Source organism: Cetorhinus maximus, chromosome 1 (genome assembly GCF_964194155.1).
Source record: "Cetorhinus maximus chromosome 1, sCetMax3.hap1.1, whole genome shotgun sequence".
Taxonomy (NCBI): Eukaryota; Metazoa; Chordata; class Chondrichthyes; order Lamniformes; family Cetorhinidae; genus Cetorhinus; species Cetorhinus maximus.
In genome coordinates, this window is record NC_135879.1 from 107,654,913 (window position 1) to 107,679,458 (window position 24,546).

The 24,546-nt window shown below is 40.7% G+C and overlaps 1 protein-coding gene across 2 annotated transcripts in view; it reads right to left on the minus strand.

Moving 5' to 3' along the window:
- The window catches only part of tapt1b (transmembrane anterior posterior transformation 1b), a 155,597-nt gene that overhangs the window by 85,860 nt on the left and 45,191 nt on the right, over positions 1-24,546 (minus strand). For both annotated transcript variants that reach the window (XM_078545163.1, XM_078545172.1), the window contains exons 5-9: positions 24,063-24,198; positions 22,401-22,498; positions 20,576-20,645; positions 13,679-13,759; positions 5,085-5,194 (exon numbers count right to left, since the gene is read on the minus strand). In XM_078545163.1, coding sequence (XP_078401289.1) covers positions 5,085-5,194; positions 13,679-13,759; positions 20,576-20,645; positions 22,401-22,498; positions 24,063-24,198 — 495 coding nt within the window. The remainder of the gene's footprint in view (positions 1-5,084; positions 5,195-13,678; positions 13,760-20,575; positions 20,646-22,400; positions 22,499-24,062; positions 24,199-24,546) is intronic.

Here is a 24,546-nt window from a genome sequence, read left to right on the forward strand (position 1 = left end):
GAATTTGTTGAAGTATCAAAGAGGTGTGATGAAAGTAGTGCAGTAGATATTATGTATATGGGATTCCAAAAGGCATTTGATAGAAATACAACTAAATACAGACTTGCTTGAAAAGTACAGCGCAAAGTATTAAAGGGACTTGGTAACTTGGGTACATAACTAGCTAAGGGGTAGAAGGCAGAGGGTAGTGGCGAATGGATATCTTTCCGAATGGACAGAAGTGCTTAATGGGATCTCTTAAGGATTATTTGGGCCCTTACTTTTCTTCTTTTAAATATGTAAATGACCTGGGGCAGAATCTTACATCGCAGGGGCGGGCGGGAGGGAACCCAACCTGATCGGGAGTAAAATAGTGCACGATGACATCGGGCAAGTGTTCAGACATCATCGCACACTCGGACGATATTTCTGGAGTCAGCAGCGTGCCCGCCAACAATTAAGAGGCCTATTAAGGCCATGTGAAGTGTTAATTAACTGCTATTTTTCGCTGCCCGTCCAACTTTCCAGTTGGCGGGTGGGCGAATAGGCCAAGCGGCCTTTGTATTTTTGAGGAAGTCTCATCCACGGACGGGATGAGGTTTCCAACAGTAATTAAAGAAAATAAAAATTTTGAAACATAATTTTTAATATGTCCCTGTTCATGTGACTGAGTCATATGTGGGGACTTTTCCCTTATTTTAAAATTTTTAATTTTCATTTTAAAATCCTTCAGCTCCAAGGCAGCTCTGTGCCTTCAGGGAGCTTTCAGTGCGCGCTCCCCCGCGCATGCGCAGACTTCAGCGCTTGTGCTCCTCCCGCCTCTATCCCAGCAGCACTGTGACTTCTCAGTGCACCTTTCACACTGGCTGGCCGTCAATTGGCCAGCCAGCATGAAATTGCGGTCGGAGCCCGATCACAGATGGTGGTCCTTTTTGCTGCCATTCCCGGGTCCACCTGCCGCCCCGGCCGAGAAAGGGAAAATCCTGCCGCAGGACTTTGATAAAGAGAGTACAATTTTAAAGTTTGCTGATGATACAAAACTTGGCAATGTAGTAAATAGTGAGGAGGGTAGTAGCATACCTCAGGAAAACAGACAGATTGGTGAAATGGGCGGGCACATGGCAGATGCAATTTAATGTGGATTAGTGTGAAGTGATGCACTTTGGGAGAAACAACAGGGAGGCACTATAATCTAAATGGTACTATTTTGAGGAGGAACGCAAGAGCAGAAGGACCTGGGGCTGCATAACCACAAATCTTTGAAGATAGGCGGATAAGTTGATAAGACTGTTAAGAAAGTGTATGGGATACTTTGTGTTATAAATAGATGCATTGAATACAAAAAGGAAGCAATGCTAAACCACAACAAATCTCAGCTGGAACAATTATGAGCAGCAGTTAAGGAAAAATGTCAAGACCTTGGAAAGGATACAGAGGTTTACCAGGATGTAACAAGGGCTAAGGGACTCGAGTTACACAGAGAGATTGAAAAAGCGGAGATTGCTTTCCTTCAAGCAGGGAAAACAAAGGAGAGACTTAACGAAGGTATTCAAAATTGAGAATTGTTGATGGAGGAAGTAGGGAGAATCCATTTCCTCTGGCAAATGGCTCGGTAACCAGGTATGATGGATTTAAAATAATTTGCAAAAGAACTAGAAGGGAAATGAGGTGAAATATTTTCACAAACGGTGTTAAGATCTGGAACATACCACCCAAGAGGGTGTAATCAAATTCCATAGGAACTTCTAATAGGCAATTAGACAAGTACTTGAAGATGATTAATTTGCACAGTTTTGAGGAAAAGGCTGGGGTGTATGTCTAAATTGGACAGCTCTTTCAAAGACCCTGCACAAAATCGATGGGATGAGTGGTCTCCTTCTGCGCTGCAAGATTCTATTCTATGATTTTGTGTAGAGGTCAATATCTTTCCTTCAATCAACCTCACTAAAAACCAATCATCTGTTAATTATCTTTGGGTTGTTTACAAGACTTGGCTATGTGCAAAAAGGGATGCCACATTTCCTGACATTACAATAGTGACGACAGTTCAGAAGTACTTCAATCTGCTATAAAGTGCTTTGGAACTCCTGAGGTGTGAATGGCACTATATGTTTTCTTTCTCATTCTGAGAAAATGAATTGCTGATACACATTAGGTGTTACACAGACTAAAGAATATAACTTTGGAAGTCAGCCCAGTCCAATTTCTAGTCCTTAAAAAAAACCCAAAATAAATGCAAAAAGGGACAGGCTGAATAACTTAGCAGAATGCTTGAAATTCTTGATTTGCTTTTGAGTGTGTTAGCAGAATGCTTGATGGTCTTTTTAACTTATCTTACCTATTTATGAAGAGAGATTGAAGAATTTGTCAAAAGAAAGATGGCAGATCTTTCGACTAAAGGTTTGGGACAAAGAACTTTTGATTAAGGGGCAAAACAAGCTGGCGCATACACTAGAACTTTAAAAAAGGTGAAAATCATAAAGAACCTTACTATGTGCTTATCTTCAAACTTCAATTACCTATCTTAACCGCAACTTCATGGCAGTTTATTCTATGCAACATCTGTTCCATTTTTATTCTCAGTGGAAGCTTATTTCGTCATAGCTTGTGCTCTCTGAGAGTATAGAACTAATTGAAAAATGATGACACCAACCTAAAGGCTAGTCACCTCAAAGCATTTATATGAATGGTCAATTATTTCTTTGGTTTTAAGAGTTCTCTGCTCTAAATACTGAAAAATTGCCTGGAATCAGGGATAATTTCTTACAGGTATTTCACTCCAAGAGCTGAATGTTATTTTAATATAACATTGAATTAAGAGTGTCTTGGTACATCCATATCCTGGGGTAAGGCTAGAGGACAGAAGGATGAAAATAAAATAAAACAATAACATTCAAACATTAAATCAATGAACTCAATTTTCACTCCTTGCTCAGTAGATTAATTTAAGATAAGTGTCTTATATTAAATTGATTCCATCAGTTCAATGTTGTTCAAAGTTGATGTAAGCACAAAACTGCCCAAAATTCAGTCCTGATCGGGCAGTATTACTCAGAAAAGCTACAAGAATGTTATGTCTAATAAATATCACAAGAACAAACATCATAACAGAATTAAGTGTTAGGCTAAAGGGCAATAAATGGGGCTATACTCAACACCCAATATACTTCAACTAATTTGTGTTTGATTCTGGGACTGGGCAATAAAAGTGAAAAGGTATTCCATTTCCTGACCTCTGAGCAGCGCAATTATTCACTTCACAATTTTAAGAAAAAAACAGTTTGGTATTCTACAAAGCAAGGGTAGAGGGAATATCACTTTTCTTAATATTACTGTAGGATATTGAAGCAGGCTTATGGGGACTGTGTGTGTGTGTTGTGTGTGCGTAACTAATTTAATTAAACTGAAGACAGTCAGACTGCAAGTTTTAAATCATCAAAAGGATGTGTAAAAAGCAGGCATTTTGAAATGGAGATGGGATGAGATCCCAGTAGATACAGTATGAATGGGAATTTGCATTAGAATTAAGTGGGGAGTGAAGTGTTAGCTGTTTGAATTTCAAAGAGACATGACCGGAAGTTTTACAACTGGCAAAATTGTAAATAAATAAGGCAAAGTTATTAAGTTTATTTTTCCTGGAAGTGCTGGTCATAATGACAACATGAAAGATTTTTATATTCTGGAAAAGGTAACTTCCAATTAAGGCCTGCCCAGCGGGCCACCCGACGGGAAGCGCTATGCGCTTCCTGTGCGGGGGTGGAGGGATTCCCCAACTGTCAAAGTGCGCTCTTTCACGCGCATGCACAGCTCCCTGAGACTAAGTGCTGTCTCAGGGAGAGTGCAGAAAGTTTTATAAACTTAAAAAATAGAAAAATAAAACAATTATTAACATGTCCCCCCTCATGTGACAATGTCATACGAGATGGGACATGTTAATAAATATCACCTAAAGTTTATTAAAGTTTTTTAAAACAGACATGAAACCTCATCCCGCCAGTGGGTGAGGTTTCTTGTTTTTTCAGAAGCCCGCTGGGGCTCCTGGCCTGCCCGCTAGCCTTAAAGTTGGACGGGTAGGGCCTTTAATTGGCTTAATTATCCTGTCAATGGCCTCCATTGACAGGTCGGCAAGTGGACAGCTGATTGCGCTGTCTGCCCGCCTTCCTGAATATTTAAATGGGGCGGGATGACGTCAGGGGTTCCCCCTGTCATCCCGCATCGGCAAGCGGGCCCTGCCCCCAACTCGCCGACGGAAAAATTCTGGCCTTGGTTTTAAAAATCAAAAGGGAGAAAACAAATTTAAGGAAAGATTGAAAGCTCTATGGGAGTGGCCATGTGAGATCTTGAAAAGTGGGCTGTGCGAAGACAGACTTGTGAAAAAAGCAGCCTCTAGCCACCCCAGAGAAGCGTTTGCTTGTTCCAGAAAGCAAGGTTTTATAAAAAGCCTTGGAATTTCACTATTGAGTGAAAGAAAGAGGGAAGCTGTGAAATGCCTCCCCTACAGCAACAGTAGGTGCCTTGTGGTAATATTACTCGATGTTTTACAGAATAAGAAACTATTTGGACTGTTGGAAAAAGGTGTTTATTTGAGAGTCTAGCTAGGTAGAAATCTTTTGGGAAATGTTGTAAGACTAAATTTAAACTGTAAACTTGTGTGTTTAAGTTTTCTTTTGTTAATAAATGTTTTAATTTAATATTTAGAATCTCCAAAAGTGGTAGTGGCATCTTTACTTCTGACTTCAGTGCACATACATTCTCATAATAAAAATACAAATTTCAAATCGTTGCGATAGCTTGGCCAAGTTTCCCTTTGGGATTTAATCAGCCCAGCAATTGCCGCCTGCCATATCATAACATAAATCATCGAAATTGGTCAGGCTCCTTCTCTTGAGCTGTAGTGTCTAGGCGTTTTCCCAATGTTTGGTCAACAATCACCCAAACAGATACAATGATCATTTATGTTATTTGCTGGTTGCGTGATTTGGATGTGCTACATTCCAAACATAATACGCTAGCACTGAAATGCTTTGGCATATCCAGTGGATTTAAACAATACTATATAATTGCAAATTCTCTCTTTCACAAATAATAATTATCTACATACTCACATCAGCTGTAATGTCATTAAATTTTGTGATAAAAGCATGTTTAACCACATCCACAGCCATTTCAGAAGCTATTACCATGCAAACATCTGGAAACAACACCCACAGATGATCTAGAAATGAGAAAAAAATCTAAGTTACTGAAATAATTCTCTAACTTCAATATAACTAAAATTGTGTATTTACATCTGTATTCCATGAAAACAACAAATTCATACCAAATTTTATCTGCTCAAAAATGGACACATATTCAAAGTTGGTATTGATTATATTTTAGGTTACAGGAGTTCCCTTTAGATGCTCTTTCTTATCTGTCCATCTCACATATGTCACCATCAAACATTGCTGGAAAGGCATATGAACAAAAGATCAGTCTACCTCCAAAAATAAATGGGTTATTTTCTTGTATTACTTATTTATAGATCCTCAAAAGCATTGTAGTGATCAACAATGTAAATTACTTTCAAAACTCAAAATACAAGTCACAAGCTTGTGATCCACAACTTCCAAGTAGTCGATGTGCTAGTCACTTTACCCTTGTATAAAAATACTTCAGCATATTTGCCTGGAACTGTAAGTCATAGTATTTTAGCATCCTAACAAATAAATAAAACTTGATATATCTTTGGTGTGACATTCCTTATTTGTTGAATTTAGCAATCTTCTACATAAATGAAGAAAAAATTAAAATGAAAAAAAGAGAGAAAAGAAACTGTTGCTTTTAAACCTATGTTCACTATAGCCTTACAAATAGTGCTGCCACCTTTTGCCCAGTTGAATAAAATACATTCCTACATTATAACACTACCAATTACACTTCAAAAGTACTTCACTGACTGTAAAGTACTTGGGGATCTCCTGAAAGGCTCTCTAGAAATTCAAGTCTTCATTCAGTGTCCAACACTTAAAAGTGGTGTGAGTGTGTAATGTGGGTCAATTCTTGAAAGGACAGAGAGATGAAGAGACAGAGATAAAACCTAAGAATACACCAATAGTCAAGACTAGATGTTACAAAGATAACAAAAAGACAAAACTAAAGGCTCTGTATCTGAATGCACGTAGCAGTCATAACAAAGTAAATGAATTGATAGCGCACAATGAAGTAAATAAATACGATTGGATAGCCATGACGGAGACGTGGCTGTAGAATGACAAGGATTGGGTCCTGAATATTGAGTGGTATATGATATTCAAGAAGAATAGGAAGCTAGGAAAAAGTGGAGGGGTAGCACTGTTGATGAAGGATGACATTTGAGTAATAGAGATGACCTTTGTTCAAGAGATCAGGATGTAGAATCGGTTTGGGTGGAGATGAGGAATAGTAGGGGAAAGAAGTCACTAGTGGGAGTGGTCTACAGGCTCCCTAACAGTAACCACAATGTAGGACAAAGTATACAAGAAGAAATATTGGGTGCTTGTGATAAAGGGTGAGCAATAATCATGGGTGATTTTAATCTACATATAAACTGGAGAAAACAGGTTGGCAGTAGTAGACTGGATGAGGTTTTCATGGAATGATTTCGAGACTGGTTCCAGAACGTGCTGCTCTAAAAACTATCAAAGAGCAGGTCTTATTAGACTTAGTATTGTGTAATATGACAGGATTAATTAATGACCTCAGAGTGAAGGCACCCCCCGGTAGTTGCAACCACAGTATGATTGAATTTTACATCCAGCTTGAAAGGGAGAAGAGTGGGTCTAAGACTAGTATTTTAAAATTAAATAAGGGCAACTATGTGGGCATAAAAGCTGAGCTAGCTGAAGTGAACTGGGATACTGGGCTAGAGGATAGATCAATAGAGAAGCAGTGGCAGACATTTAAGGGGATATTTCAGAATACTCAAGATAAGTATATTCCTGCTATAAATAAAAATTCTAAGGAAAGAACCCACCATCTGTGATTAACTAAAGAAGTTAAGGAAAGCAACAAACTTGAGGAAAAAGCATATAAATGCGCAAAGATGAGTGGCAGGTCAGATGATTGGTCAGAATATAAAGAACGGCAAAGAATGACTGAAAGGTTAATCAGGAGAAAGAACTTAGAGTATGAGAAGCAGCTCGCTAGAAATGTTAAAACAGATAGCAAGAGTTTCTACAGATATTAAGAAAGGTAAAAAGAGTAAGTAAAGTTGAGTATTGGTCCTCTAGAGCGTGACAGTGGGGAACTAATAGTAGATAATTCAGGAATTAAACCAGACAGACTACCCGGCATCGACCTAGGCACTGGAAACAACAGCAGCAATCTCAGCCCGGTCGACGCTGAAAATTCCTCCTTACCAACATCTGGGGGCTAGTGCTAAAATTGGGAGAGTGTCTCACAGACTAGTCAAGCAACAGCCTAACACAGTCATCCTCACTGAATCATACCTTACAGATAATGTCCCAGACACCACCATCACTGTCCCTGGGTATGTCCTGTCCCACCGGCAGGACAGGCTCAGCAGAGGTGGCGGCACAGCGGTATACAGTCGGGAGGGAGCTGCCCTGGGAGCCCTCAACATCAACTGCGGACCCCATGAAGTCTCATGGCATCAGGTCAAACCTTGGCAAGCAAGCCTCTAGCTGATTACCACCTACCGCTCTCCTTAAGCTGATCCTCCATGTTGAACACCACTTGGAGGAAGCACTGAGGGTGGCAAGGGCACAGAATGTACTCTGGGTGGGGACTTCAATGTTCATCACCAAGAGTGGCTCAGTCGCACCACTATTGACCGAGCTGGCCGAGTCCTAAATAACATAGCTGCTAGATTGGATCTGCAGCAGGTGGTGAGGGAACCAACAAGAGGGAAAAACATACTCAACCTCATCCTCACCAAGCTGCCTGCCGTAGATGCATCTATCGATGACAATATCAGTAGGAGTGACCACCGCACGGTCCTTGTGGAGACGAAGTTGCATCTTTACATTGAGGATACCGTCCATCATGTTGTGCAGCACTACTACCGTGCTAAATGGGATAGACTTCAAGACTGGGCATTCATGAAGCGTTGTGGGCCATCTGCAGCAGCAGAATTATACTCAAACACAATCTGTAACCTCATGGCCCAGCGTATCCCCCACTCTACCATTACCATCAAGCCAGGGAATCAACCCTGGTTCAATGAAGAGTGCAGGAGGACATGCCAGGAGCAGCACCGGGCATACCTTAAAATGAGGTGTCAATCTGGTGAAGCTATAACACAGGACTGCTTGTGTGCCAAACAGCATAAGCAGCAAGTGATAGACAGGGCTAAGAGATCCCACAACCAACAGATCAGTTCTAATCTCTGCAGTCCTGTCACATCCAGTCGTAAATGGTGGTGGACAATTAAACAACTCACTGGAGGAGGGGGCTCCACAAATATCCCCATCCTCAATGATGGAGGAGCCCAGCACATCAGTGCAAAAGATAAGGCTGAAGCATTCGCAACAATCTTCAGCCAGAAGTGGATGATCTATCCTGGCCTTGTGAAAGGGAAGTCCCCAGCATCATAGATGCCAGTCTTCAGTCTTCAGTCAATTCAATTCACTTCACGTGATATCAATAAACGGCTGAAGGCACTGGATACTGGACCCTAACAATATACCAGCAATAGTACTGAAGACCTGTGCTCCAGAACTTGCCGCACCCCTAGCCAAGCTGTTCCAGTACAGCTACAACACTGGCATCTATCTGGCTACACAGAAAATTGCCCAGGTATGTCCTGTACACAAAAAAGAAGCAGGACAAATCCAACCCGGCCAATTAACGCCCCATCAGTCTACTCTCCAACATCAGTAAAGTAATGGAACGGGTCATCAACAGTGCTATCAAGCGGCACTTGCTTAGCAATAACCTGCTCGCTGACACTCAGTTTGGGTTCCGCCAGAGCCACTCAGCTCCTGACCTCATTACAGCCTTGGTTCAAACATGGACAAAAGAGCTGAACTACAGAGGTGAGGTGTGAGTGACTGCCCTTGACATCAAGGTCGCATTTGACAGAGTGTGGCATCAAGGAGCCCTAGCAAAACTGGAGTCAATGGGAATCGAGGGAAAACTCTCCGCTGGTTGCAGTCATACCTAGCACAAAGGACGGTGGTTGTGGCTGCAGGAGTTCCTCAGGGTAACGTCCTCAGCCCAACCATCTTCAGCAGCTTCGTCAATGACCTTCCTTTCATTATAAGGTCAGAAGTGGAGATGTTCGCTGATAATTTGCATGATGTTCAGCACCATTAGCGACTCCTCAGATACTGAAGCAGTCCATGTCCCAATGCAGCATGACCTGGACAATATGCAGGCTTGGGCTGACAAGTGGCAAGTAACATTTGTGCCACACAAGTATAAGGCAATGACCTCTCTTGTTGGAGAATAATCCAAGCATCGCCCCCTGACGTTTAATGGCATTCCCATCACTGAATCCCCCACTATCAACATCCTGGGGGTTACCATTGACCAGAAACTAAACTGGACTAGCCCCCATATAAATACTGTGGCTACAAGAGCAGGTCAGAGGCTAGGAATCGTGCAATGAGTAACCCACCTCCTGACTCCCCAAAGCTTGTCCAGCATCTACAAGGCACAAGTCAAGTGTGTGATGGAATATTCCCCACTTGCCTGAATAATTGCAGCTTCCACAACATGCAAGAAGCTTGACACCGTCCAGGACAAAGCAGCCTGCTTGATTGGCACCACACCCAATCATTCACTCCCTCCATCACCAACACACAGTAGCAGCAGCGTGTACCATCTATAATATGCACTGCAGTAATTCACCAAGGATCCTTCGACAGCTTGTTCCAAACCCACGACCACTACTATCTAGAAGGACAAGGGCAGCAAACACATGGGAACACCACCACCTGGAAGCTCCCCTCCAAGTCACTCACTATCCTGACTTGGAAATATATTGCCGTTCCTTCACTGTCGCTGGGTCAAAACCCTGGAACTCCCTTCTTAACAGCACTGTGGGTGTACCTACACCACATGGACAGTAGCACTTCAAGAAGGCAGCTCACCACTACCTTCTCAAGAGCAACTAGGGATGGGCAATAAATGCTGGCTCAACCAGCGAAGCCCACATCCTATGAATGAATTAAAAAAATAAAGTAATAATTATAATAATGAAATGGCAGATGAACAAATATTTTGCTTCTTTCTTCACTATAGGGGATAAAAATAAATTCCAGTAATAGCTGTAAATCAGGAGGTGGAAGGGAGAAAGGAACTTGATGAAATTACAATCACTAGGGAAGCGCTATGAATAAACCGATGGAGCTGTGGGCTGGCAAGTCTCCGGGTCTTAATAGAGGTAGCTAATGAGGTAGTAGATGCATTGGTGTTAATTTTCCAAAATTCGCTAGATTCTGGGAAAGTTCCATCAGACTGGAAAGTAGCAAATATAACCCTCTATTTAAGAAGGGAGGGAGGCAGAAAACAGGAAACTATAGGCCAGTTAGCTTGACGTCTGTCGTGAGGAAGGTGTTAGAATTTATCATTAAGGAGGTTATAGCTGGGCACTTTGAGAAACTCAAGATAATCCAGAAGAGTCAGCATGGCTTTGTGAAAGGGAAATCATGTTTAACCAACTTATTTGAGTTATTTGAGGGATTAACATGCGCTGTGGATAAAAGGGAGCCTGTAGACATACTGCACTTGGATCTCCAGAAGACATATGATAAGGTGCCACATCAAAGGCTATTGCAGAAAATGAAAGCTCATGGTGTAAGGGGTAACATATTAACATGAATAGAAGGTTGGCTAGCTGGCAGAAAACAGAGTATGTATAAATGGGTCCTTTTCTGATTGGCGGGATGTGACGAGTGGAAGCCCGCAGGAGTCTGTGCGGGGACCTCAACTTTTTACAATTTATATCAATGACTTAGACGAGATGGGTGAAGGCGTGATAACTAAATTTGAAGATGACACAAAGGTAGGTAGGAAATTATGGTTTGAAGAGGACAGGAGGAGGTTTCAGATGGATATAGATAGGTTGAGTGAGTGGGCAGAAATATGGCAGATGGAGTATGATGTAGGAAAATATGAAGTTGTTCACTTTGGCAGGAAGAATGAAAAAAAAGAGTATTAGTTAAATGGAGAACAGCTGCAGAATTCCGAGGTGCAGGGATCCAGGTGTTCTAGTGCATGACACGTCACAAAAAGTTAGGTACAGCAAGTAATTAAGAAGGCTAATGGAATGATATCCTTTATTACAAGATGGATTGAACACAAGTAAGGATGTTATGCTTCAGTTAACCAGGACATTGGCATGGCCACATCTTGAACACTTAAGGATGTAAATGCATTGGAAATGGTTCAGAGGAAGTTTACTAGATTAATACTTAGAAGGAGCAGGTTGTCTTATGAGGAAAAGTTGGACAGGCTGGGCTTGTTTCCACTGGAGTTTAAAAGAGTGAGGGGTGGTTTGTTTCAAGTATATAAGATGAACAGTATTGACAAGGTGGATATGGAAAGGATGTTTCCTCTTGTGGGTGAGTCCAGAACTAGGGGACACTGTTTTAAAATTAGGGGTTGCCCTTTTAGGGCAGAGGTGAGGAGAAATTTTTTTCTCAGGGTTGTGCGACTTTGGAACTCTGTCTCCAAAGCAGTGGAGGAGGAGTCATTGACTATTTTTAAGGCCGAAATATATAGATTCTTGTTAGACAAGGGAATCAAAGGTTATTAGAGGTAGATGGGAACATGGAATTCGAAACATAAACATATCAGCCATGATCTTATTAAATGGTAGAGCAGGCTTGAGGGGCCGAATGGCCTACTTTTGCTCCAATTTTGTATGTTCGTACGTTCTTACGAGCCAAGTTGTTCTGCAAATTAAGCACCAGCAACTGAAATCAGACTTCTGTTGTCTGGTTTTCAGGTATTACAATTACTGGGTGACCACATGAATAAAGGCTCCAATCCCATGGTGTCAACAGTTAAGATTCCAGGGAAAGCCTATAGACTATCTCAGTTATGCAAAGAAATATTTTTTAAAAATTAGATATCCAATTACGCCAGGTACAGTCAGAAGTGGGGATCTACAGACATGGATAATAAATTACACTCAAAGATTTAAGATAACTCGACAATTGCTTTAGCGATTCAACCACATGATTTCCAAATAGCAGGTGATCCAATAACTCACTCTTTCATCCTCCATGAATATTTGGATAATGTTAATAGTTGTGTCTAAAAATTAGAATGGACTTATGGCTTAGGTTCGAAACTTGCCTTGGAAGGAGCCTGATGTGCTAAAAGAAGCAAATGTTCAGATTTATCTTGTAAAGGTTAAGTATTTAAGGAAAGCTAAGTGAATTGTGAATGCTCCAAGAGAACAATGATTGCCGGAAGGTCACATGGAAGAGGCCTTGCTATTCTAGTCAGTTTGCAACTGTCAACTCAAAACTTACACATTATAATGTAATATGAAATTATCAAAAGAAAACAAATTATGCTCATAGATATCTTAATAATGTTAGCCATGGCTCGGTTAGTAGCACTCTTGCCTCTGATTCAGAAGGTTGAGGGTTCAAGTCTCACTCCAGGAACTGAACAGGAAAATCAAGGCTAACTCTCCAGTGTAGTACTGAGGGCGTGTTGCATTGCCCAAATGCCATCTTTCAGATGAGACATTAAGCTGAGGAACACCTATCCTCTCAGATGGGTGTTAAAGATCCCACGGCATTACTTTGAAGAAGAGCAGCGGAGCTATCAACTGTGTCCTGTCCAATATTCTTCCCTCAGTCAATGTCACTAAAACAGGTTATCTGATCATTATTAGACTACTGCTTGTGGGAGCTTGCTCTGCACAAATTGGCTGTCACGTTTCCTACATTGCAACAGTGACCACTCTTCAGAAATACTTCACTGGCTGTAAAGTACTTTGGGGCGATCTGCAGTTGTGAAAGGAGCTATGTAAATACAAGTCTTGCTTTCTTTCTAATATTGTTTTAACTTTAATTCACATGTTTTCAGTTTGTCTTATACCCATACCAATACAAATGTACTTTCATCTTTCTCAGCAATACTAGATAATATAATTATATAAGATAATAGCCTAAGTGTAATAATGTGTTTAAAAGAAATTCTCTTTAGACCCAAATCTTTACACTAAGATGATAAAACTCAATGAACTACAAAGAAATAAAATACAGGTGCATACTAAAGTATAATAGCTTTCAGACAATAAGGAGAAATTGTAGACAAATACAACACAATTTAAATTAAGTGGGTGAATTTCAATAGTGGCTCCTCTGTTCATTGGCAGAAACTTTAACAGAAAAGCTGCAGAAACAATTTTTCTCAGGGGTTCTGCAACTCCTCTTCAATCATTACAGCAGATGAGATGAACTCCTACATGAATTCACTCCCAAAGAGTTTCTTAATTTCTGCCACAACCCAAGTGGGGGTAAATCTACACTTCTATTTCCATACTGACTCTACTCAAGTAAACTGTTATTGAAAATTATCTATTTTGGCAGTTAATGCACCTAAAAATACTTGAATTAAACAATTCAAATTGCAACAAAACGGGAGTTAAATATTATTAGATTGAAGCATGTGTTATTCTGCAAAGAAAATAGACAAGAAGCAGAGTCACCAGTCTGAGAAAACTGAAGCCAACTGTATGTAATTTTTATACCTGGGTTCCATGAAAATTGTTCCATATTCCTCAAACAAACAATCAGCAGAAGAACATAGTTGTTGAACCTCTCTCGGATATCTGCAAAACAGATTTTTTCCTACATTAAATGATAGTGTAAAATAACTCCTAAGATGTATTGGTTCTGTACCTTCATAATTTGCATGGATACTAATAATTTTATAATTTTTACTAAGAAGCTCCAAGTGCTCTTTCAAAAGAATTTAGTAATTAACAATTTAAAGTGTCCCCAAAATAAAATCCCACAGATTAAAGGAAATACACATGGATTAGAAAGATATTTTGGACAAATGATCCCATATTTACCATAATTTTATTTTCCACTGCAACTATTCCTTCACTCAATCATACCCCATCTCCTGTGGACACCCAATTTCAACTGGCCATCAACTCAATATCACCTTCACTCCACAAGCCTTATCTGGAAGACTGTTCCCCCTTCCCCTCAAGATCTTTACAGATAAGCAAACTCATTTTAATTCATCCATCCACAAAAACCCTACAGTCCCCCACCTGTTTAGGCATTCTATTGACTTGAATAGGGATTTGATTAAGAGGTAGGACACAGAATGGGGATAATGGGATAATGAATATGTACTCAAATTAACAGAATGTGACTGGTCATGTCCAACAAGATGGGACTTCAGCTTTTCACTATATTTAGAAACTATTACAATGAAGGAAGGGAGCTGTTTATCTATGTTTGCTAACAGCATTAAGTGAAGTGGCACAGTAAAGTGTAGATGGGATTGGAAAGTTATAAAGGGATACTGATAGATTAAGTGAGTGGGTAAAACTGTGACAGATGGAGTTCAATGTGGAAAAGTGTGAGGTCATCCAATTCAAACTCAAGAAAGATAAATCAGATTATTTTATAAAATGAGGAGAATCTGGGAACTGTGAATGAGCAGAGAGATTTAGGGGCCATGTAGAGAAATCACTAAACGCTAATTGACAGGTATTAAAAAAAGGCTATCATGATATCGGCTTTTATCTCAAGTGGCTGGGGCTAAACAGGTTAGATTATGGAGGACAGAGGAATGGAATAGACTAGGCTCACATTACCTTGAATGCAGAAGATCAAATTGAAGCATTAAGATGATTAAGGCATTTGATAGGATAGATAAGGAGAAACGATATCCTCCAGGGCATCCAGAACCAGAGGCATAACCTCAAAATTAAAGCTAGGCTGTTGAGGATTCATGGGCAAAATTCTCCCCCCTGTCGGGCGGGTTCCCAATCGACACACCCGGTCGGGGGCATGCGACCATTTTACGCGGGCGGGCCAATTAAGGCCCACGCAGCATGATGTCCGCTCGGAAGCGCTGTGCGCTCCCTTGCAGGCGGGGGGATTCCCTAAGCCGGGAGTGCGCTCTTTCGCGCATGTACACGAAAGAGTACACAGATCTCCCTCAGAGAGATTGTTGGAAGTTTCAAAACTTTTTTTAGAAGTGAAAAAAAAATTCCTGACATGTCCCCTTATGTGACACTATCACATGAGCTGGGACACGTCAATTTCTTTTATTCAACATTTCGTAAACATTTAAAATCCCTCGTGAAACCTCATCCCACCTGTGGATGAGGTTTCATGTTTTTTCAGAAGCCCGCCTGGGCTCCCAGCCTGCCCGCCAACCTTAAGGTTGGACGGGCAGGTCCATTGATTACCTCAATTACTTTATTGACAGCCTTAAGTGGCCGTTGACAGGTCGGCGGGCGCCCAGCCGACTCGGCTCTGCGCGCGCCGACCTGAGAATGTAAATGGCATGAGGTGACGTCGGGATGCTCGCCAAATGTCACCCCGTGTTGGCCCCGCCCGGAAGATGCAGCCCCATGTCAAAAAACATGTTTTCCCTCACAAAAAGCTAGTGGGAATGTGGAACTCTTTTCTCCCAATACAAACCTTCTGCAACCCCCACAAAAAACTGTTGAAGCTATGTTAATTGAAAATTTTAAAACAGAGGAAGATTTTGGAATCTAGGAAATAGATGGAGTTAAATTATAAATTAGCAAAAAAGCTAACAGAATTGTGGAACAAACTCAAGAGTCTGCATGACCTACTCCTATTACTATGTTTCTATGTCCTAGATTCCTATCTAATTGATTCTTTGATTTCTCCAGGGCTTTCACCTTAACTGCTCAATCTGGAAATTGATTCCAAATATTGATCATCCTTTTAGAAGAAATTCCCGCTATCAGTTTTAAATTTATCTTTTACAAGTTTTAATATGTACTCCCCCCTTTTCCTACACTCGCAATTTAGTTTACAGAAATGTTCCAGATTTACCTCTGACATCCCCTTACTATCTTGCAGACCCTCAGGCATCAGGTGCCTAGGCTGGAAAATCCAAGCTTCACTGTTTTTCCCCCCCCATAACTCAGGCCAGATACTGGAGAGCTACCTCAATTTTTCTCTGTTTGCCTCCAGACAGAGGAACATTCTTCCTTTCTTGATTTCTCAGAATTGGATGCAAAGGGAGGTCGTTTGATCACCACTTCCTTTGATAGTAGTAACATGTCTTTATTTTTCAAATAAAATGCAACTAAAATCATAAGCATGATAAATTAGGGTCAGGTTAGTGACTCACTCAGGAATGGGTCACAGATAACATTTTCCAGCAATTAACATGTGGTACTGATTGAGGAGGGATACAGCAAGGGGCAGGATGTGATAGAAGGGAGAAGGAAAGAAAAAGGGTCAGGAGCAGGAAGAAATACGAGTACTCAAGGTGGGATCTGGCAAGGTGGGTAAAGAAGAGAAAAAACAGCAAGAAGAATACTTGGGCTGAGAACTGGAAGGAGCAACGTTTAATTTCCTCTCCTAACCTCAGATTTTCAGACGGCCCCATCATTTAAAGCCTATACAATTTAGCTGGCAAGATCTTCCACTAGCTTCTGAGAAAACCCTTAGGAAATCTCATGCCCACACTTCAAAGTCAGTAATCCAATTAAAACCAAGAACCAGCATTTACAAAGTGCACTATAAAGCTAAGCCTGAGGAACTTGTGGGAGTCAAAGCGCTAAACCTGGAACATGGAGGTAGTGGCTCCTCACCGTGGCTGTAAAGTCATGGCAGGGTCACCCCGCAACAATTTTAACAGCTGCTGGGCCACTCCCATCTGGGAAGAAGACCTGCCTCTGCGAGCTGGTGGCCAAATGGCTGGCAGCTCTCTGATCCCAGCAACGCCACCGGGAGCGATGGCCACTGCTGGGACTACAATTAGTCCCCAACAAAGAGGAGACATGAAGCTGGAAATCTAAGTAAGTCTGGAGTGTTTCACCAGGTCCAGGTTGGCAGGCCATGGTGAAGGATATAAAGGGGTCAGTTTCAGCATGGAGTAGGTAACATGCAGGGATGGAGGGGGGAAGGGGGGTGGTGGGAACTACCTTGAGGGAGGACCTCTGTTGGACACAGGGTGTCCAAACAGGAGGGACACCCACCTGGTAAAATACTAGCAGCAGCAGGAAGAGGTCCTTCAGTAGCCATTGGCCACTTAAAGCCACACCCCAGCTACCCTTTTCACAATACCAGCAGAGGCAGGTAGGTGACAGGCACAGCATCACCACCATGGCATCCAATTTTACAGTTCCCTGATTGCCAGCCCACTCATGGTGAGCTGTAAAATTCCACCCAAGCTCTGGTGGCAAGAGGCAAGTTGCGAGGGAAGCAGATGTCTCAATGAGACTGCAGACATGACAGCTAAAGATGGTTGAGCCAAGGGCACTGCTCTGAAGAACTCTTTCACTGATGTCCTGGGGCTGCGATGATTGCCCTCCAACAACCACAACCATCTTCCTTTGCACTAGGTATGATTCTAGCCAGTGAGAAGTTACGACCCCCACCCCCAATTCCTATTGACTTTAATTTTAATTGGAAATCACTTGTGTAAACGTTTGCACAGTTATCATAAATTTGACGTTAAAGTTCAAAAATCCTGAAAACAGAAAGGATTTGTGGACAGTAAGTGCTTAAAAGTAGTAAATAAATATATAATGGGGAATTCTGAATTTCCTGAGGAATCGCTAACTCATGAGTTGAAGGTCATGCCATATTATCTTAGGTAACACACAATGTATAAGGGCCAGTGTTGACCATTTTTATTATTGTTCAGTATTGTGTTAGTACTACTGAAGGTCATTATCCATGATTATGAAGGTATTGTACGTGAAATCTGTAAATCAGCGGTCTTCAGTATTATTGATACCAAGAGCACTAAGTATTACAAGTATGAAAGTAGCAGTACAGGTTATGAGTGTGAAGTGTAATGGGGTGTTGAATAAGGTTCCAGATTTGGTAACGTGGAGAAATGTTTTAGAAGGTAAAGGATTCTTCAACAGTAAACTGGAAAATCTTGTACTATTTAAAACAAATGCAGTTTGCAGTTTAAATATACAGACGCCAAAAAACCTATGGAACTTTAGTAGCAAATCCTTGCCATAAAGAAAAGCCGCTTTTCAGTGGTGACTGGAAACTGGTCTTAAGTTGGTTTATCTCTTTTAAAGTGCTAAGACCTCTGACCCAATTTCAAGCTAGGCCCTGGTGACACAGGATTACAGCTTTTTCTTTCTGCGGTGACAAATAGATTTCCATGTCATTTCTTATGAGAGGCTGGGGCTCAGGTCAGTTCAGTCTCAAAATTGTGTGACGAGGGTTCAGGGTATCAGCAGGGGTCAATGGTAGAGGAAATCTTAAGAGACTGAGTTAGCTTGAAGTGGAGAACATATTAGGACTCAGATTTAAGTAAAGAAATTTTGGATTAGACACAACAGGCAAATATGGTGGAAGCTTCAGGACGAAGTAACGGTGACTAAGAAATGCATGTTCAGAGGCTAATTTTTTTTCATTTATTAATTGGTCAGTTCTATCCTGGCACAAATCTCATCAGAATGTTAATCCAAAATTGTATTCAAGTTTCATAGGCTGTATTCACATATTTATTCACATCTCAAGATGCAGATTTAGATGGATGCAGGGAGCACACTAGTGGTGGGGCAGAAAACTGCATGTAGATGAAATTCAATGATTGCAGATAATTAAGAGCAAAGTGGCAGAAACAGGACACCAAAATTCTGGAAGGTGCTGAAAAGGCTAAAAAAGTATTTTAATCCATTGACAACATCCTCATGGCTCAAAAAGGAGGATGGCAATTTATAGATGATAAAAACAAGGGGAAAGGAATCCAAAATCAGACAAAACAAGAGGAGCAGCACACCACACAATACCATTTTGTGGCTGCTCAAGTACAGATGGTGCTGCAGGAGTCAACTGAGAGAAGGGTAACTCTGTGGCATCCTCTGGAGCATCATCTCCCTAGGTCAGCATTACTGCATGCTGTGGAAGGTAACGGAAGGATGCATTTAGCTGCCGCTGACAAAAGCCTACATTGGCCATGCTATTGCTACAGTGGATGTTGGCAGCAGGTGTCCTTCAAGCAAATAGTACAGCTCTGCATCTAGTTCTCTGCTAGCCCTGGCAGATTCGTTAGCAGATAGGTGTAATAATGTCTGCAGGTATGGTTATTGACATCTTGGCATCTTTGCTAACTGATGATCACCATGGCAATGCTTCTTTCATGCATATCACTAAAAGCATGGCTGCAGAGCTCCTAGTGAATCATGCAATAAAATTTAATCAGGCTTCCAAACACATCTGTAGCAGTAGAAAGACAACACAAGGAGGCTCTGGTGCAGTAATTTACTGCCAAACTATCTGCATACGTTCATAGCTACAGGTGGGAGGGCAAACTGAGAACGTGTTTAAAGTAGCCTGACCAACCTGCCAACCTTCTATCTGTCATCTTCTTCCAACTCCAAATAGCTCACATGTAGGAGCATACCCACAAGTGGTATTAGAGCTGGAAGGAAAAAAATAAAGCAACAATGCAAGCACATTAAGGCTAATGTAAGTCTAAGTGGAAGCACAACCACCCCGACTCAAAAAAATTAAGAAAATGTGTGGAAATGGCTTTATAACCATTTGATCTTATTTTGTCCTTTAAATAGGTTTCCACCAGCAGTTGATTTCTGGGACTATGTAAAAATGGGGATGATTTGGAAGTGGTGGCATCCAGCATAAAGGCATAGGGTGTGTGCAATGTCTCTTAATTTCTGTGCCTTTAGAAAATTAGAGCCTTCCATGCCAACCCTCGATCTAATCCAGTTTGTGATTATGCAAATCACTTTAAGCATAAATTTGAAGTGTAAACTAACAGCGCAATTTCAAGTGCATTTTGGCTGCAATTTCCCCATTGCACCCGGAGCAGAAACTAGTATTTGTATATTGCTGAAAAGGGACATATTGCCAAAGCTTTTCATCTTGCACTCATCAGGACAAACACAAGAATATCAAATTTCAAATGATCGCAACAATTTATACTACAGGAAAAAAAGTGAGATTGATTGGCAAGTTGACTCCGATTGGCCGAGGCTTTGCCATGGAGAAAGCAACACGGAATTATAGGCTCCCCACAATCCTGGGTGATTCAGAAAAGGTGCAAGGATTGAACGTATTCCTTTCATTTGCAAAGAACGTGTTTCTGTGTACGAATGTATGTCTCTTCTAGCAAGCAGAAATTAGCATATTATGAGCTCATAATATGCTCATCGAATTGGTTGTTGGTGTAGCTATTTGTGCACTCAGGATTGTTCAGCAAGTGCTGCCCAGTCACTGAACCAAATCTAACAGTAGCTGTTATGGGTTTTGTGTTTGTATTCATGTAGCACCGTTAACATGTAAAATGTCAATGGCACTAAACTGTACCCCCTAATTTGAATCAAGCCTGGAAAGTAGATTCCAATTTCATAAAATTAATGGTACAATTTTTTTTCAAACTAAGCTAAATATTATTTTACAAACTAAACCTGTGGAGGTGCACATACCACTATTGGACATCTGAAACAGGTTGTTCTTCTCAAACTTCTTGAAAACACTTCCTTTTATTTCTACAAACTGTTTAAGAAAAAAGTTTAAAAATCAATTTGGACATATTAAATAGCATAACATGCACTCAACATGGATTTAATGCTTTTGATTAAGAATACAATTTGTGGGGCAGCATTTTGCCTTTTAAAATTAGCATCATTGCAAGAGACGAAATCAAAATAAAATCCTGCAGTTTAGCAACATAATTGTCAAGCACATACAATGCCAAATTCTGTGCAGTCATAGGTTAGGTCTTGGCTGGGGTTATACTTGATGCAAAAGGTAATTTACTGTCAGGGTTCTCATTGGTTGGAATGTTCCAATAGCTCTAAGCATTTTGATTTCAAAAATTCAAGAACTACAGGAGGAAAAAAGGAAACAGGGGAAGGATGGGGAGAAAGAGAGGTGCAGGACCTTCCGTTTGGCGAGCGGGAGCGGGGCCCACTTGCCGATGCGTAAAGTGATGCAGGATGACATCGGGTGGAACTCCTGACATCACCCCGCATCATTTCCGTTTTCAGGCTGGCGGGGGCGCAGCCGAGTCAGCTGCGCGCCCACCGCCCTGTTAACGGCCTATTGAGGCCATTGAAAAAGTAATTAAGGTCGTTAATGGTCCTGCCCATCTAGCATTAAGGTTGGCCAGCAGGCCAGGAGCCCTGACAGGCTTCGGAAAAAGCATGAAACCTCATCCACGGGCGAGATGAGGTTTCATGAGGGTTTTTAAATCTTTAAGAAAGGTTTCAATAAAACTTATGGACATGTCCCAACTCATGTGACAGTGTCACTTGAGGGGGCATGGCAGGGAAAATTTTTAAACATGTTTAATGAAAGCTTTAAATCAGAGCTGATCTCCCTGGGGCAGCACTTAACCTCAGGGAGATCTGTGCGCTCTTCTGCGCGCATGTGCGAAAGAGCGCACTCCCAGCTCAGGGAATCCCCTCTCGCCTGCATTTCCTGTCGGACGTCATGCTGGGCAGGTCTTAATTGGCACGCCCACGTACAATGGCGGTGCGCCCCCAATTGGGGGGGGGCGTCAATCGGAGGCACGCCCGCCCGCGCCTGCTCCTGCACTTCCTCCCTAATGGGGGAAAAATTTTTCCCAAAGAAGTGGGTAGAAGAAATGGAGGGCAGGAAGGAAGGTGAAGGAAAGTGGGTTTGGGGGTGGGGGTGGTGGTGGTGGCTATATTGTCCTAATCAAATTGAAAAATGCTGTACAGGCTTACATTTTCAAATTAGAAAATTATGAATGATTTCAATAGAGTAATTAGGGAGAAACTGTTTCTAGTGGCAGATGGACCAGTTATATAGGCTACAGATTTAAGGTGACTGGCAAAAATAATCAGAATAGATATCAGGAAGCATTTATCTTTTATTCATACAGTGAATTACTGTGATCCTGAGTGCAGTGTCTGATAGGGTGGTGATGGGAACATTCAAATATGAGCCAAGTAAATACTTGAAGGGAAACAAAATTACAGGGTTTTGGGTCGAGACCAGGAGAGTGAGATCAATTGGATAGCTATACCAAAAAGCTAGCACAGGTACAATGGTTTGAATGGCCTGCTTCTGTTTTGTGTCATTCTATGGTTTAAAAATGCTGGGCTTTACGGAGGCAAATTTGACATCTATTCATTTCAGCTATTTTTAAAATATACATGCTTATAAAATTTGGAATCTTTACCAAAAAAAAAATCAGATTGAAAGTTAGATTGATTATCAGACTGCAGTTAAATAAAGCTGAAAAACCCATGTTTGAAAATTTTTGGCAACAAAAATACTCACATTGTTCGACATCATGATGGTAAGTAATGACTTGTTGTGGGAATTAAAAGCAACATTCAAAGTTGTTGCTTGCACCATGACCAGAATTGTATGAAGGACTGTAATAAATTTGTTAAGGTTAGAACAAAAACAAAAAGGAAAAACTTAGAGAAATGGAAGCACAGAAAATTTACAGCACAGAAAAGAGGCAAATTGGGCCATTGTCTATGCCAGAAGCTCTAAACTATTTTTATAGTTATGTTATTATTCTAGCAAATATCTATAATTTTTAAAATAAACTTATCATTTTAAAATATATGAAAAGCAAATTTTCAGCACAAAGGTGTCTTCTAGCATCGTCATTTTCATTTTGATACCCTACATTCATGCAACAAAGGTTGCATTTAGCAGAATTCTAACCCATGTCCAACAGGTTTTTTTCCTGCACCAAGTCATAATTTGTTGTACGAGGGTAGTTAGACTTGTCTTTGCCTGTTGAATTGTAATGATATTTTAGAGTTACTGAAAGCGCAAGCTGATAATGCTGCAGTGGGAAACTTGGCATATTTGGGACCTGAGTGAGAAGGGAAAGCAACTGCATATTTCCTTAACCAATCTCATTGTGAGACCATAAAAACAGCAAAGCAAGGACGGAGAAGAAATTGCAAATTTCTGGATGAATGAGTGGATCAATTCAATGCAAAATCAGATACAGAGAAATAAAAAAGGGGAAGACGGATTTGATTGAGATAAAAAGAAACAGAAGAGAAAATTTTTAAAATTTTGAATTATACATTATTAAAATCTCCAACAATTAAAACCTGAAGGCATCTTAAATTTATTATATTTAATAGTTAAGTAGATTTTAGAGATAGGTAAGAAGTGCTAGCCTCCTTAGCGATGGTCACATCCCATGAACCAAAAAAAACTTCAGTGACAGAGACATTGCTTAGCAGTGATCAAGACTTATCCCGTTGCTAAAAGGGTACTTTAACTGAATAGACAACTTTCTATGGCGAGTTTAGTTCATATCTATTGCACAAATAGCAAATTGATGTCATTCAATACATTTCAATGGTGACCCAGTCACCAAGATGTCATTTTCACACAATTAAAGATGGAACAGCACATCTCTGACAGTGCACTGGAGCAGGCTCGACAGGCCGAATGGCCTGCTCCTGCTCCTATTTCTTACAATCTTATGATCAAACTTTGGATTTCCTTGTTCAACCATGATCTGCCCTTGCCTGCATTTGCTGTAGCATTTGCTCAGAAATAACAGTGAGCACCACTGAGCTCTCGATTACTTTGACATCAAATGTTGGCACAGTATAATTTTATATTTGCCACTGCATCTTGTTAGCCCACACCCTCGCTTTGATACACTTGTGCATGACACTGATTACACTTACATCATACTTCAAAACTATCCAACAGTGTCCAAGTTCCTTTTTAGAACAGAAAGCAAGAAGTGACACAAGAGTAATTAATACTCTGAAGTGATGCTTACAAAAAAAGGTACAGATAACAAAGCTCAACTTTCAATAAATTTTACAAACCTATACACCAAAATAACTGTATCCGACATGCTAAACTTAAACTTCTAATTACTACTTTAACAACCAGAATTGTTAAATTGGTCAATAAATCCAGAAGCTTTAACAAGACTATGCCAAAGGATACAGACATAAAGCACAGCCATGAAGAAGTGAGGTATCACCCCAATATGAGCTCGTTTTTTCTTTTTAGGTTCTGTAGCTGTCCAATATAATGCATCCAAAATATCTTGTCCAAAGGAAGAAAAGAGGCGATCTGCAACCTACAGAAAAAATTCAGACAACTGTATTAATATTAACGAAATGTTCTCTAAAGTCATCCAAACCCAGTACAAAAATCAATATTATATTACATATTTGTCAAAGAACTAATATGTTTTGTACATGGTTTCAATTGTTGAACTGAATGCTAACTCATTCCAAAGGCCAAGTTAAATGACTGAAAATTAAACAGCAAATCAGCAGTGGGCAACAGTAAATAATAGATGGATAAGGTACAGGTTTAATACATCCTGATTAAAAGGGAATACATTACAGCAATTTACTTTTAAAGGGCATACAGTAAAAATAGGGAGAGTAATTAGGAGGATGTGGAAGAGTCGCTGCATTGA